This window comes from Eupeodes corollae, chromosome 1 (genome assembly GCF_945859685.1).
Source record: "Eupeodes corollae chromosome 1, idEupCoro1.1, whole genome shotgun sequence".
Lineage (NCBI taxonomy): Eukaryota > Metazoa > Arthropoda > Insecta > Diptera > Syrphidae > Eupeodes > Eupeodes corollae.
The window spans coordinates 163,727,519-163,740,630 of record NC_079147.1 but is presented as its reverse complement, the minus strand read 5'-3'; the positions used below and the strand labels follow the sequence as shown (position 1 = coordinate 163,740,630).

Here is a 13,112-nt window from a genome sequence, read left to right as displayed (position 1 = left end):
ACATCAGCTTATTTGAACGGCAAAGTTGAAGACGACATCTTCATGGACAAACCTCAGTTCTATGAAGTCATGTTGCAGAGAATGTTCAATAGTGATGAAGATGCAAACCTCCGAGATCTGTCAAAAAAAATTGATGAAGACAGTTCCCTTAAGGTTTTCAAACTCGAAAAAGCATTATTTGGACTTCGCCAGTCAGGACTCCAATGGAACATCGAGGTTGATGGTCTATTGAAGAAAACGGGTTTAGTTCCAACAGACTCTGATCCGTGCGTTTATCACGTCAAACATAAGAAAACTTGTATCCTTTTATATGTTGATGATATCGCCGTATTTTCATCTGACCAAGTCATGAAAATAACATCAAGCAAACTCTAACCAAGTACTTCACTGTACGAGACCTTGGAGAAGCTGCCTAGGTATCCAAACCAAACCAAAACTTCACCACAAAAGATACAACCATCGCAGAGTTAATATGTATATCGAAGAAGTCTTGAAAAGATTCAGAATGGAAAACAGTAAACCAGTCACCACTCCCATGGTTATTGATCGAAAACTTTTAAAGGACAGTGCACGCTCCACCAACGACCAGTGTGAGAAATCTTATCGGGAGCTACTAGGATCATTGATGTACCTTGCTTTGGCGACGCGCCTGGACATTGCATACCTACTCGGTAAGTGCGCCTAGCCAATATAACAACTGTTTCAGAAGCGAACATTGGATCGCAGCAAAGCGCGTCCTGCGCTACCTTAGAGGTACAACTCATCTCCGAAAGGAATTCAAGACCGTTGGCCGTTGACCAACGTTGACCCTGATTTGGGAAATTGCGCTCTCGGTCGTCGATACTATACCGGTTCAGCGTTTGTATTTGGAAAGGCTTCAATATCTTGGGAATCACGCAAGCAACGTACAGTGGCTCTATCCTCGACCCAAGCCGTGTACATGGCTATCAGCGATGCTAGTAGAGAGGCAGTTCACTTGTCAACATTTTTAAAAGAATAAGGATACAATCATCTCAGCCAAATAAAAATTTACAATGACAACCAGTGTTCCACTCTCGATCGAAACACATCGACATCAGATACCATTTTGTCCGTGAAGTAATCAGAAATTCGGGCATAACACTCGATTATATTCCGACGGAGGAAATGGTCGCAGACCAAGCCGTTGACCAAAACAAGTCACGATAGATGCCCGATTGGACTTGGAGTCTGGCAATTTCTTCTCCTTTGACATTTATTTTGAGCCATATGCGCCCTCTTACATTCATATCTTGTATTACTTCTTATATTCAAAGTTAATTTAATATTAAATTCCTTACTGTATTTTCAATCCAAGCAGACGCATTTTTCACTTATGTATATCTCTGATAAAGCACTTATATCTCTGATCTGCCAAAAATTTAATAAATATTCAATTATTTTACTTACTCATCTTGTTCTGACAGGCAACAGAAATAAAATGATTGCAGGTTTGATCGCATTTCAGCTGTCAAACTGTTTTTTTTTTTTTTTTTTAACAGAATTACCAACTGCAGAGCGCAAGTCTTGCATTACTGCTGCCATTGACATAATATACATGGACTGTTAGTGGTATGAATTTTCCATACAAAATTTGAATAAAATGGTTCCACTTCAAACTAGCTCTACCAGGCACAGTGGCAAAAAAGTTATGAAATATTTAGTTTGTATTTAGTTGAGATAAGTTGAGATAATAGACAAACGTTATTGAAAATTTTTTGACAGTTTGTGCAAAATGAAGCAAAAGCAGGCTGTGCGCTTTGAGTATTAAATGTAAATGTTAAAGAATTTTCCGCATAACCCTCTTTACGCTAGTGTTTTGTCTGTTAAAAGTGGAACCATCTTGAAGTTGGCTTCTAGCAATCCATGTATAGTGTGTACTGCTGCATTTTTACATTAATGAACTTACCCATAATATGAACAACTGTAACATTTTGGTAAACATTGATATAGCCAAAAAGTGTATAATAGAGATGAATGTGTTCATCTTCACCAAAATCTTGACTTTTTCATTTTGCGAATTTCCTATAATGCAGAAATTCATAAATTATGTTAATTTTGGTAATTTTTCTCATCCTTTTTTGCAACATAAATCAAAAGAACATACGTGTAAGCCAACCATAATGATTGAAACGTTCCTATTCCACATCATATCTACCGCCAGTCACCATCTTAATACCTCATTCAACGAACACATCCTTCTTGCGCATAATTCAGCAATTCAGCAACCACATTTTCACATCGACCCTCATTTCTATTTAGACGTTTCAATTTCAATTCAGTTTCAGTTCGTTTTTCATCTGCTTCTGATCTGCAATGGAGAGAAAATGGATGTGAGAACGCGTGCATCGTTCGAAAGATAAAAAACACAAAATAACTTCAATATTTCAACATTTTATAGTGACAAAAATATCCAAATCCCAGTTATAAACATTCATTCTACTTTTCTCTCCGTTTAAATTGCTCGGAAGTATCATTGAAGTAAGAAAAAAAAACAATAAAGTAAAACCTGAAACTTAATTACAAGAAAAAGAATGAATTGAGAAAAAATTAGTGCAGTGAATTTTCAATTTCAACCCGACATCGTTTCCTCGTCTCGGTCTCCTCCCATCTCTGTCCATCGTCGTCGTTTCCCTAATCTATGTATCTATCTATCTATACACCTCGCACCACAAAATCCAATACATATAGATTTATGTAGCAAAAAGCAAAAGAAAAAAGTGAATTAATAAAAAGAAAAGCTTAGAAAATGAAGCTAAAAATATATATCAATTGCAAGCACAAGAAGCAGTAGTATAGAAAATAGAAATAAGAAAAGCAGAAGAGTGAGGTGAAGAAGAAAAATATATCAAAATCAGCAGTTTTTTTTTGTTTTTTGGAAAAAGTATCGAAATCGAATCGAATTGAGTTTACATGTGAACAACATAGTGAGTGGTGAGAACGGGCGCGCGAGAATTTATTGAAAAATTGAAAAATAAAATTGTTAAAAGTTTTCACTTGCCGAAGTTTTGTTGGTTTTTCTTTTCTCACAACTCGAGTTCAAGTCTTATGTGATGGAAGAGAAAGAATAGAAGTTGATGATAACAAAATATAAAATAAAGTGTTAGTTGAAGGGAGATAAAAAAGCGCAAACGAAGCAAGACTAAGCAGGAGGAATAATGTTCATCGTCGTCGGATCGAAGAAATCTCCGCTTAAGTTCTTGAATTAAAAAAAAAAGAAAAAATAATTTCAATTTATTTTGGCTGCTTATTCTACGCTCTACGGAAAAGGAAAACGCTTGTGCTGTTGAGTGTTCGTTGCGTTGGACGTTGTTCGCTCGGTTTCATGGAAGTCTTCCCTTGTCAAAGTCAGTGTAATTATGTATTTGTTGTTAAATTAAATGTTTAGGTGATGAAAAGTTTATTTAAATAAAATACGAAAAGTTTTGGTAGGTAATAATATAAGTGTGAGGGCGCGACAGAGAGAATATTTTCTTTTTCACAATTATTACATTTTGTTGGGAATATAAATATGATTGCAGAAGGCATAAGGAATAGACAGCAGACATTTTGGGTACCTATTCTAAAAGTATGGATGTGTATGTGTGTGTGTGCATGTGTACGAGGAGGATGGTAAGAGTGTATATGCGCGCGCGATTTATTGCTGAATGTATGATTGTGTTGGGGAACGAACGAATACAAACAAATCTCTTGTGTGTATTTTATGTGCAACTATTAAAAACAGTGGCTTTCAAACTATTTTGAATTCTTTTTATTTCTTTTTGACATGCGATGAATATAAAAACAAAACACAAAAACTGAGCGAAAACGACAAAGACGAAGTTGAAGAAGATAGAGAAGAATTGATGATGATGATTTGAGGAGTGCAGCGCCAGCGAGTTTTAAGTTTTTAGTTTTATTTTCCTGTCTGGCTGTGGTGTATTTTTGTTAGAAAAACTTTAACTCATAGGTATACCTAACCTACACACATCTACTGTTGGCGTTGTTATTTTGATTGCACAACTTAATTTTGTGTTTAAAAGAAAAAGATTTAAATGGAAAATGTGAAGTGTTTTTTTTTAATTTTTGATTTGATTCGATTGCATTAGAATTTTATTACGAAAGAAAGAAAGAAATTGGATAAAAAAGTAATGTTATCTTTGGCATTGTTCTCGCTCTTGCCCATTAATTTTTATTTTCACCTAACTCGCTCCTATCGTGCTGTTGTGGTTCGTCTAATATTATTTTCTGTGTATGTATACATCCATGTGTTTTGTAAGATTGGGTGGGTAGTGGGTAGGTATACTTTATAATGCGAAGACTGTTGGTTTGGTTTGTGGGTGTCGGCGGTGGCGGTGGCGGGGGTTAAAATTGAAACGATGATGATGATGAGGCGCATCGCCTCGACATCACGTATGCACAATGCACATGCATTCTCTTCTCTTCTCTACTCTTCTGGTCTTCACTTCACTCACATATTTTGATGCTATTTTTGTTTTTATGAAGGAAGAGTGTGTGCAGTGCAGTGGTGCAAAAGGTTGGTTGGATTGGAGTTAGTATTAGAATGAGGAGGTGAGGTGGCTTGCTGTAGAGCACAGTGGACTCGAATGGCATCAAAAGTTTGACAAAAATTCCAGTAATATATTTGTCGGTTTAAAATAATCTTTTATTTTAGTGCTCAAATGGAAAAGTACTTTGCATATACCCAAACTCGCACCCACCCCAAATCCTATAGTGACCCCAAGCAGGAGGGTTGGAGGGGGGCAGCATGCCCCCCCCTACATACCTAGCCGTGCTATCAGTTAAAAAAAAACTTGTATTAGGCTCAAAAAATGCAATACAAAAAAAGTAGGGTTAAGTCCGAAAAATAAAAGTTGTTTTTTTGACTTGTTTGTATGACTTAAAGTTGTTTCCTCGCCCTAATATTTAAAACATGTTCTATTGAGACCCCTACCTAACTGTAAAAAAAAATCAGAAGGAAATTCGTGCTGCGGTAATGGAAATTGGCTCAAAAGTCTTGTTTTTTTAATTCTTTCGGCATACGTTTACCTCGATTATTAAATATGTAATTAAAAAACAGTTATAACAATACAGTAGACTCACGGTGACGTGAACTATTAAAAACCGAGCATGTTCACGTTATCGAAGTTGGTCATGTTTACGAAGGATTAGTTCTTAAATTTTTAAAAATAAATCAGACCTTTGTTTCAACTAAATTTCATGTTTTTTTTTCAAATGTAAATGTACATGAAAAAATGTAATTGTCTTGCAATCAATCCTTTTCTGAAGTTTATTTTTTTTTTCTATTTGGCTGAAAACTTCCTTTTTGCGAAGTCGTTCAAATACGCTGATGTCTGCTGTATTGACGTTTTCATATTCAGCCCATTCAAAAGCCTTATTGAAAACGTCGATTGCTTCCCTAGACTCTATTCTGGTATGTGCTGTTTCCAGAATACTGTCCTCACTTTCGCATTCGTCACTGATCAAAACCTCGTTCGTTTCGTTCTCGATTGGAAGATCTTCATTCCATTCATGGACATCAGCAACCGAAAAATTGATCTACATAGAAGGACACAAACCGAATCAAATGTTTTTCTGTCTACAAGAGAAAATGTTCAAACCTCTGGATTAATTGCGTGAAAAGGTTCTAGTGTACGTTTCTCTTGAGAGTGGATTGTTGAACAAATTCTTTCTCTCAAAACAGCTAGATGCCAGAAAACTATTTCTGTAGAAAAGTTTTGTTAGTCTTATAGCATTTTGGTCCATCGGCGGTATAAGCGGCGTGACATTCGGCGGCATAAACATAGCAGTTATTAACCCATCCTCAGATGTAAATATGTTTTCGGGTGGATGAGATGGAGCGTTATCAATTAAAAGAAGAGCTTTGGTGGGCAACCCTTGATGTTTTAAAAATGTTCTGAACTACACATGAAAACATTTGAAATCAATGCAAAATTGCAATCTGCTTCCTACCTATGGTACGAAAGAATGATGGAACCAATTTTTAAAAATAGCAGCTGTCATCCATGACGATTTCGAGCAACTGTAGTCAACACGAGATTCAAAATTCTTGAAAGAGCGAGGATTTTTTGTCTTTCCAATCACTAAAATCTTTACTTTATGTTCTCCTATTGCGTTTGTACAAAAAAGAGGAGCATTTTTTTTCTTGACATGAGACATACGTACGTATGTCTTGTCAAAAACAGCTTCCAAAACAATCCGGAATCATCCGCATTGCATATTCTCTTTTATTTTGGTTTACAGCTTGTTTTTGAAAGGGTCCACAAAGTCAGGTCTAGAAGATAACTTTTCTACACTTATCTTGATAAAACGCACCCCATAACGCTTCTTAAATCTTTGCAACCATCCGCCACTCGCATTAAAATCGCCCTGAATTTCATTAATTTTTGAATGGAAAAATTAAGCTTTTTCCTTCAATATCAATCCATTGACTAAATAATTTTGTTCGCGCTGTTTGATGAACCAACTGTAAAGAGCTTTTTCCATTTTAGCAAGCTCAGAACGCTTCATGGTCTTCCGCATTCCAGGTCCAGAAAATGTATTGCTAGCACATTTTCAAATTTTCTCCGATTTTTTTTGTTGATAGCGCAAATTGTTGATTTTGCAACATTGTATTGCTTTGCTAAGTTAGTTACGCTTAATCCTCCTTTTAGCCGTTGTTCACCTAAGACGGTGTTTTTGTTATTGCGATGTTATGATGAACAAAATCAACTTTTAAAAAATACATATATTTTTTTAGTCTTACTAAAATATTGCTTGTACCTATTTGGTAGCAAAACTCTTGTTTTTAATCACTTCAGCAAATCTTCGAAGCATGGAGTAATGGAGTGCTGGCCCTTGTAAAACGTCTATCCGGTTTTCTTTAAACCACGTCTTAAGGCGCCAGTTATAGCTATCATTGAAAACAAACATTGGAATTTTATTGGCAGGTTGTTTATGACTATCATTAAAAAACTCTGTCATTGAAAAATATTTCCTGATTGAAAGCCACCAAACATTTTTACTGACAGAAATCTGTCATTGGAATTGTGTGAAATTGGAACACAAATCAGTGAAACGATTGTTTCACTTTTGAACATAAAAGTTCCGGAAAATGAATTTCCGTTCGGAAAATAGAGTTGTTAGAAAAAAAAATTCGTAATTATACTTTTTCTCCTCAAAAAAAATATTTGGTTGATTTCCGATCGATCAGTAAATAATTTTCATTTCTAATCGAAGGGAAACACCGTCAAATATCGATTTAAACATTTTCCGGATCAATGATAGCTATAACTGGAGCTTAACTGTCCTGATTTCAGAGGCAACTGATCTTTAGCGTGTGTCAGCAGTATAGCTTGCAAAATGTCACGGTACCTACATTAAACGATCCATTGTACCATCTATTTGACGAATCGGTCTCAGTACATGTCCTGAAAAACATCCTCACACCATAACGCTACCTCTTCCGTGTTTTACAGAAGCTGCGGACACGATGGAAACCATCGGGACCCTTGAAATTGAATTTGGATTCGTCCGAAAAGAGTACGTACCACCATTTCCTAACTGTCCATGAAAAACTTTGGTTGTCAGGATAAAATTTTAATCCCTCCAGCTTGTTTTTGCAATAAATGGCTTTTTTAAAGCTTTGAAAGATTTTAGACCACCATCAATTGTTCTCATTCTTATGTTCAGGTCGAGTTTATTGATTTTATTACAACAAATACCTCTCGTTTTGTTGTTTTTCTTGGTCTGCCACCTCGATGAACCGTTTGGAATGACTTTTAAGATTTGTAAAATTGTATTAATCGTCAAATCACTGATTTTGGAATGGATTATTTTTCGATGTTTTTTAACGACTCATTCTATTTTTATAGGCCTTTTCCTTTAAACAAAATTCTTTTATTTCGTTACGAGTTTTTGTTTCCGGTTACACAAAGTTACTTCTGTTTTAACAAACAAAAAATTGGATTTAAGGTCCCTAGCTAGATAGCTTCAGTTGCGCACTCGTAAGTTGGGTGAGGTCCACTCGTGTGCGGTACCTGATCCGCGGTCTTTCTCTACTGCAGTCTACTTTAATCAGCCATCCCAATTGTTGGTATTTTATCCTTCTGGCTATTGAATACTTTAAAACTACAAAGCTACTTTCGATTGATATGGATTTAATTATCTATTTCTTTTGTTTCACGCAGGAAAAATGATTCTAGTTATATCATTACCGATGGATAACCATTTCACTATATAAATAGTCAAGAGTTATTTCTTTATCGGCTATCATCTTATTTTAAATTGTTCTGCCTATTGAGTATGATTGCGCCTTACATAGTGCGTAGTAAAGAGGCCAAATATTTATAGATAACAAAGTTATCCTTATCTAATTAGACCTTTGATTCTAAATTTATTGATCAATATCAAACTATTATTATTAAATTTAAAAAAAAAAAAAAACAGTTCTAAAGAAGTTTCGAGTTTTAAGTATTTCATAAAACTTGATTTTGATAGGAAAATTATTTAAATATTTTTTGATAGGATTGATAAAAACAATTTGTGAATAAATTTAAAACACCTTTAGAACCACTTTAGTGATAAAACTAGCTTTGAATAATTTTGCTTTAATTTATTTCATAAGTAGGTATCATGACTTTAAATAAAAACAGTTCCTAAAGTTTCTAAGGTTTCTCATGCTATGTTGAGAACCCAAAATATTATTTTTTTTTGACATATGCCGAAAGATTATTTGAAAATATCTGCGGATCTAAAATCTCTTGAAACAAGTAGCTGCAAGCTCTACTATTCGCCTTAAAACTTCATCGCAGTGAGCAACAACAACATTGGCCACTTCGTTATTCTTAAGTATTTAGATTCAATTCCAGAGCATACACCATACCCCAACTGCCATTCGACTTCAAGATTTCTATACCTTCCTGATTTTTCTGGGAGGAAATACAATTCAGTCCACTGTTACACAGATGGATCAAAAACAAATGAAGGGTGGAGGTGTGTACTCTGAACGACTAAAATAAAGTCTCTCATTCTTTCTTACCAATCATAGTAGCATGTTCCAGACGGAACTTTTAGCAAAAAAAAAAAGGCTTTTCCTAGCTTGCCATCTATAAGCAGATCGCTTAGATCCTCAGACCTTTTAAGTCCATTGGGAACCCCTTAAGGGGCATAGGGCCGGTTTCCGAGATGTTTTTTAGCTCCCTCCAACTCTTGCCACTTGCTGATTACGCCTCGACTGTCCTGCGCCATGAGTCCAGCTCTTCTTACTTCTTGTGTGAGCAGATTCCACTGCATTGCTTGGCCTGCAATGCAGTCTTTACCTTTTCGAAGCGTTTGTCCAATCCATTGCCACTTAGGTCTTCGTATTATAGATTTTATAGGTTCATGGCCTGTCCTATGAAGAACCTCATTTGAAATACGGTTTGGGCAGAAAATCCTTAGGATGTTACGAAGACACTATTCACGAAGGTTTTCAGCTGTCTTGTTATGGCTGAAGTAACCTTCCAAGTGCTGCACCCATAAAGAAGCACATATTCGACATTTGTGCGAAACAGTCGTAGCTTTGTTCTTAAACTGATAGAGTTATTCCTCCAAATTTTTGACGGCATACCGAACGCCGCTTATGCTTTGCCCATGCGGCAGATGACGTCTTGTTCGGTCCCGCCTTCGATGGTAACGATGCTTCCAAGGTATTTAAAGCTCTCCACTTTTTCCACCGGTCGCAAGAAAATATTTATTTGTGAGGATGGTCGGGTTCTGGCTAGCCAGATATACTCACTGTTAACGCTATCAAAGACCTTTTCGAAGTCGATGAACATTAGGTGTAGTGGTGATCGATATTGAACGCACTATTCAATAATGATCCAACGCGTAATCCTGCTTGTTCAGCATCGAGTGTGTGTTCTCTGATGCGTTCCAGTATAAATTTTGTTACTAGATCGCATATAACTTCGATAATCTATGTCATAACTGGGCACAAAACGATCTCAATTATATTAACATTATCAGTCTTTCGCGTTTCGTAAGGAACTCAAACTGTATTCATTGAATTTAAAAGAAAGCCTCAAAATTCCTGTGGTATCCAAAATAAGCCATTAAAGGCCTAAGTGTGTTCTATTCCATAACGGAAAGCCGCTTTAACCTTACTTAACCTAAACATATGCTCAATACTGTCGAATGGTTTAAAAAACATAATAGTGGATAAACCTGTCATCTGTTAAGACTGATCAAATCTCCTATTGACTTGACTTGCAGATTTATTTTACGATCATTAGAAGTGTGAGCTTGAATTGTACTGACCGACTTCAAGATACGACACGTTTTTTCGAATTCTGTACGCCAGAACTTCTTTGAAAAAACTAATCCTTGAATGTTGTCCTTTAAATATCCACGTAACTTTGAAGCCTTTTGGATTGGCTAACGCTATAAATAAGGGTTCTAGCTTAGTGACATTTCATCTGAGTACGTCCTTATACTTATTCAATTATTATTGCCCCACTGTAGACTGTAGAGCCGGCAGCAAATATAAACTTTTTGAATAACAACAAAATTAAATAAGAAACGAGCAGAGAGCACAAATGCGATGAATTTTTAAGAGTTCATTCAACTGCCAAAAACTAAATAATTATTAGCAAAGCGGGTGGGATTTTGATATGTTTTCTTTTTATCTTTATTATTAAAACATTTGTTGTCACATGTTTATTTCTTTCGTTTGCTTATTTTATCTCAAGGCTGTCTTATTGCTTTAATTCAGCTAAGCAAAGATGATGTTATAAAAATAGAAAACAAATAAAATAGAATTCATAATATGGCATGTATCTATATTATGTAGCTTATTATTCAAAGAGGGAAATAGAAAGAGGATTAAAGACTCATGTTATGTAGAATTGGAAAATGTAGTTACCTACATGTCTATTAATGGAACGACGACAACTGGTCGAATATGAAATTATTGATTTTCCAAATGCGTTGGTGTCCCTACTTTTATCTTTTAATGATTATAAAAAAAAGATAAATGTAAAATCGGACAAAAATGTTGAGGTAGGTAGTTTCTTTTATAATATTTCCAGACTTATATTTGCATTTAAAAGGTAAAATTTATGTTTACATGTGAATGTCCTTATAAAGTTAGATATGAAAGATAGAAATTATTTATTTGCCTAATCTCATATTTGAGGTAAATAGATGTGAGTCTATATAAATTTGAATGCCCTTATATACACACATACTAGGTATTTACATTGGGATAGGTTTGAACTAGTTCAGGTAATTAGAGCAGTGTCATTATATTAAGGACACCGAATTTAGATACATAATGTAGGTATAAATTCATATTCAAAGGGTTGTGGACTTCTTGACACTCATATGTGCACACTCTCATGTAGATACATAAGAACTAATATTTGTTGGATGAATCTTCCTATATTGGAATCTTTGCATTATTTAAAGCTGAAAGATTATTTTGGACTTAAACTTTTTGAATTCAAAAGACAAAAAACCTAATTTATAGGTATTTAGTATTATTTGTGGGACATTTTTAGTCAATAAAGACGATTTGGTTTAATACGATATTAAGCCAAGATCTTATTGATTTTACAGTAATTTTGCAGAGTTTTATCTTGTTGACCTTTTTTTATGTTAAGATCACAATTATGTACTTTATTTATTATATAATATCGTAGTAGTAGGTTCTATCATTTTAAGACTTACTTAGTTACTTAAAGTGATGCTACAAGCCTGGTGGACCGGGCCTCAACCAACATGCGTTTTGCGGGCCAAGATAGTTGAGGACCTCTCCCACTAGCGTGCGCTACCTGAATCGCTCCTTCGAGATTGGATTCGAATACCTTCCGGGCTCGAGCGTCCATTTGATCTACGCGACTCAGTTATCCTAGTCATTGGACTTTTATTCTTTTAAACAGGTCAGTGTCGCTATACAGTTCGTCGTTGTGTCTTCTTCGATACTCTCAATCTATGTAGACAGGAGCAAAAATCACTAGAATAATTTTTCTATCAAAGCATCCAAAGACGTTCTCATCTTTCTTTGACAGGGTCCAGGCTTCAGCGCCATAAATGAGAACCAGAATGAAGAGTGTCTTATAGATAGTGACTTCAGATGCTCGAGAGAGGATTTTGCTACTCAACTGCCTTCTAGTCCAAAGAAGCAGCGATTTGCAAGAGTTATTTTTCGTTTCAATATAGCGCTGGTGTCATTGGCTGAATCTTAAGCGGGGCCTATAGGTTAACAAAGACCTTAACTAACTCAGATTTATAGCTGTCCATAGCGAAGTTTTATATTAGACGTCGTTGTTTAATGTCCTTTTTTGATGACAGTATCGTTTTTGGTCTTGCCCTCAATGACCCATCTTCTCCGCTTCCGTCGCAAAGCTCAAATGTTAATACCATCAACGTATCCGAGTAATTGGATGTATATTTGTTAGATTGTGCCTCTAGTGTTGACGTTTGAGATTTGCACAAATTTTTTCCGGAACGGTATTAAAGAAGTCGCCTGACAGTGCATCGCCTTGTCTAAAACCTTTTTGGATATCAAATGCATCGGTGAGATCTTTTCCGACCGTGATAGAGCAGCGTGCATTCTCCATCGTCATTCTGCACAAACGGATAAGTTTGACAGGGATGCCAAAACTACATTGCTCTGTAGAGCTCTTCCGTATGAATGCTGTCATACGCGGCTTTAAATCGATAAAGAGATGGTGGGTATCGATTTGAAGCTCCTGGGCTTTTTCCAAGATCTGCCGTAGTGTGAATATTTGGTCGATAGTGGACTTTTCTGGTCTGAAGCCACAATAAGAAGGATTTATCAAGTTGTTGATCAACGGCTTCAGACGTTCACATAATACGGCAGAGAGGATTTTATATATAATGTTAAGGAGACTGATGCCTCTAGTGGGCGAAATTTAGAGGGTCTCCTTTTTTTATATCGGGCAAACTATGGTGAGATTCCACTCATCGGGTATGCTTTCTTCCGACCATATTTTTTTTTGCTCCCTACCAAGTCATCGCCTGCTGCTTTGAATAGTTCGCCAGCGATGCCGTCAGCTTCAGCAGCTTTGTTGTTGCAATTCGTCAAGGTCGGGTAGGCGGAATTGTTGATA

At 35.9% G+C, this 13,112-nt stretch overlaps 1 protein-coding gene and 1 pseudogene across 4 annotated transcripts in view; one reads left to right on the top strand and one right to left on the bottom strand.

The window, feature by feature from the left end:
- The first annotated feature begins 2,295 nt into the window (after positions 1 to 2,295).
- Positions 2,296 to 13,112, top strand: part of LOC129941887 (histone-lysine N-methyltransferase, H3 lysine-79 specific) — a 103,351-nt gene continuing 92,534 nt past the window's right edge. For all 4 annotated transcript variants that reach the window (XM_056050656.1, XM_056050653.1, XM_056050654.1 and 1 more), the window contains exon 1: positions 2,296 to 3,365. In XM_056050656.1, coding sequence (XP_055906631.1) covers positions 3,344 to 3,365 — 22 coding nt within the window. In that variant the 5' untranslated portion in view covers positions 2,296 to 3,343. The remainder of the gene's footprint in view (positions 3,366 to 13,112) is intronic.
- On the bottom strand, positions 4,088 to 6,824 carry LOC129941888 (jerky protein homolog-like; annotated as a pseudogene).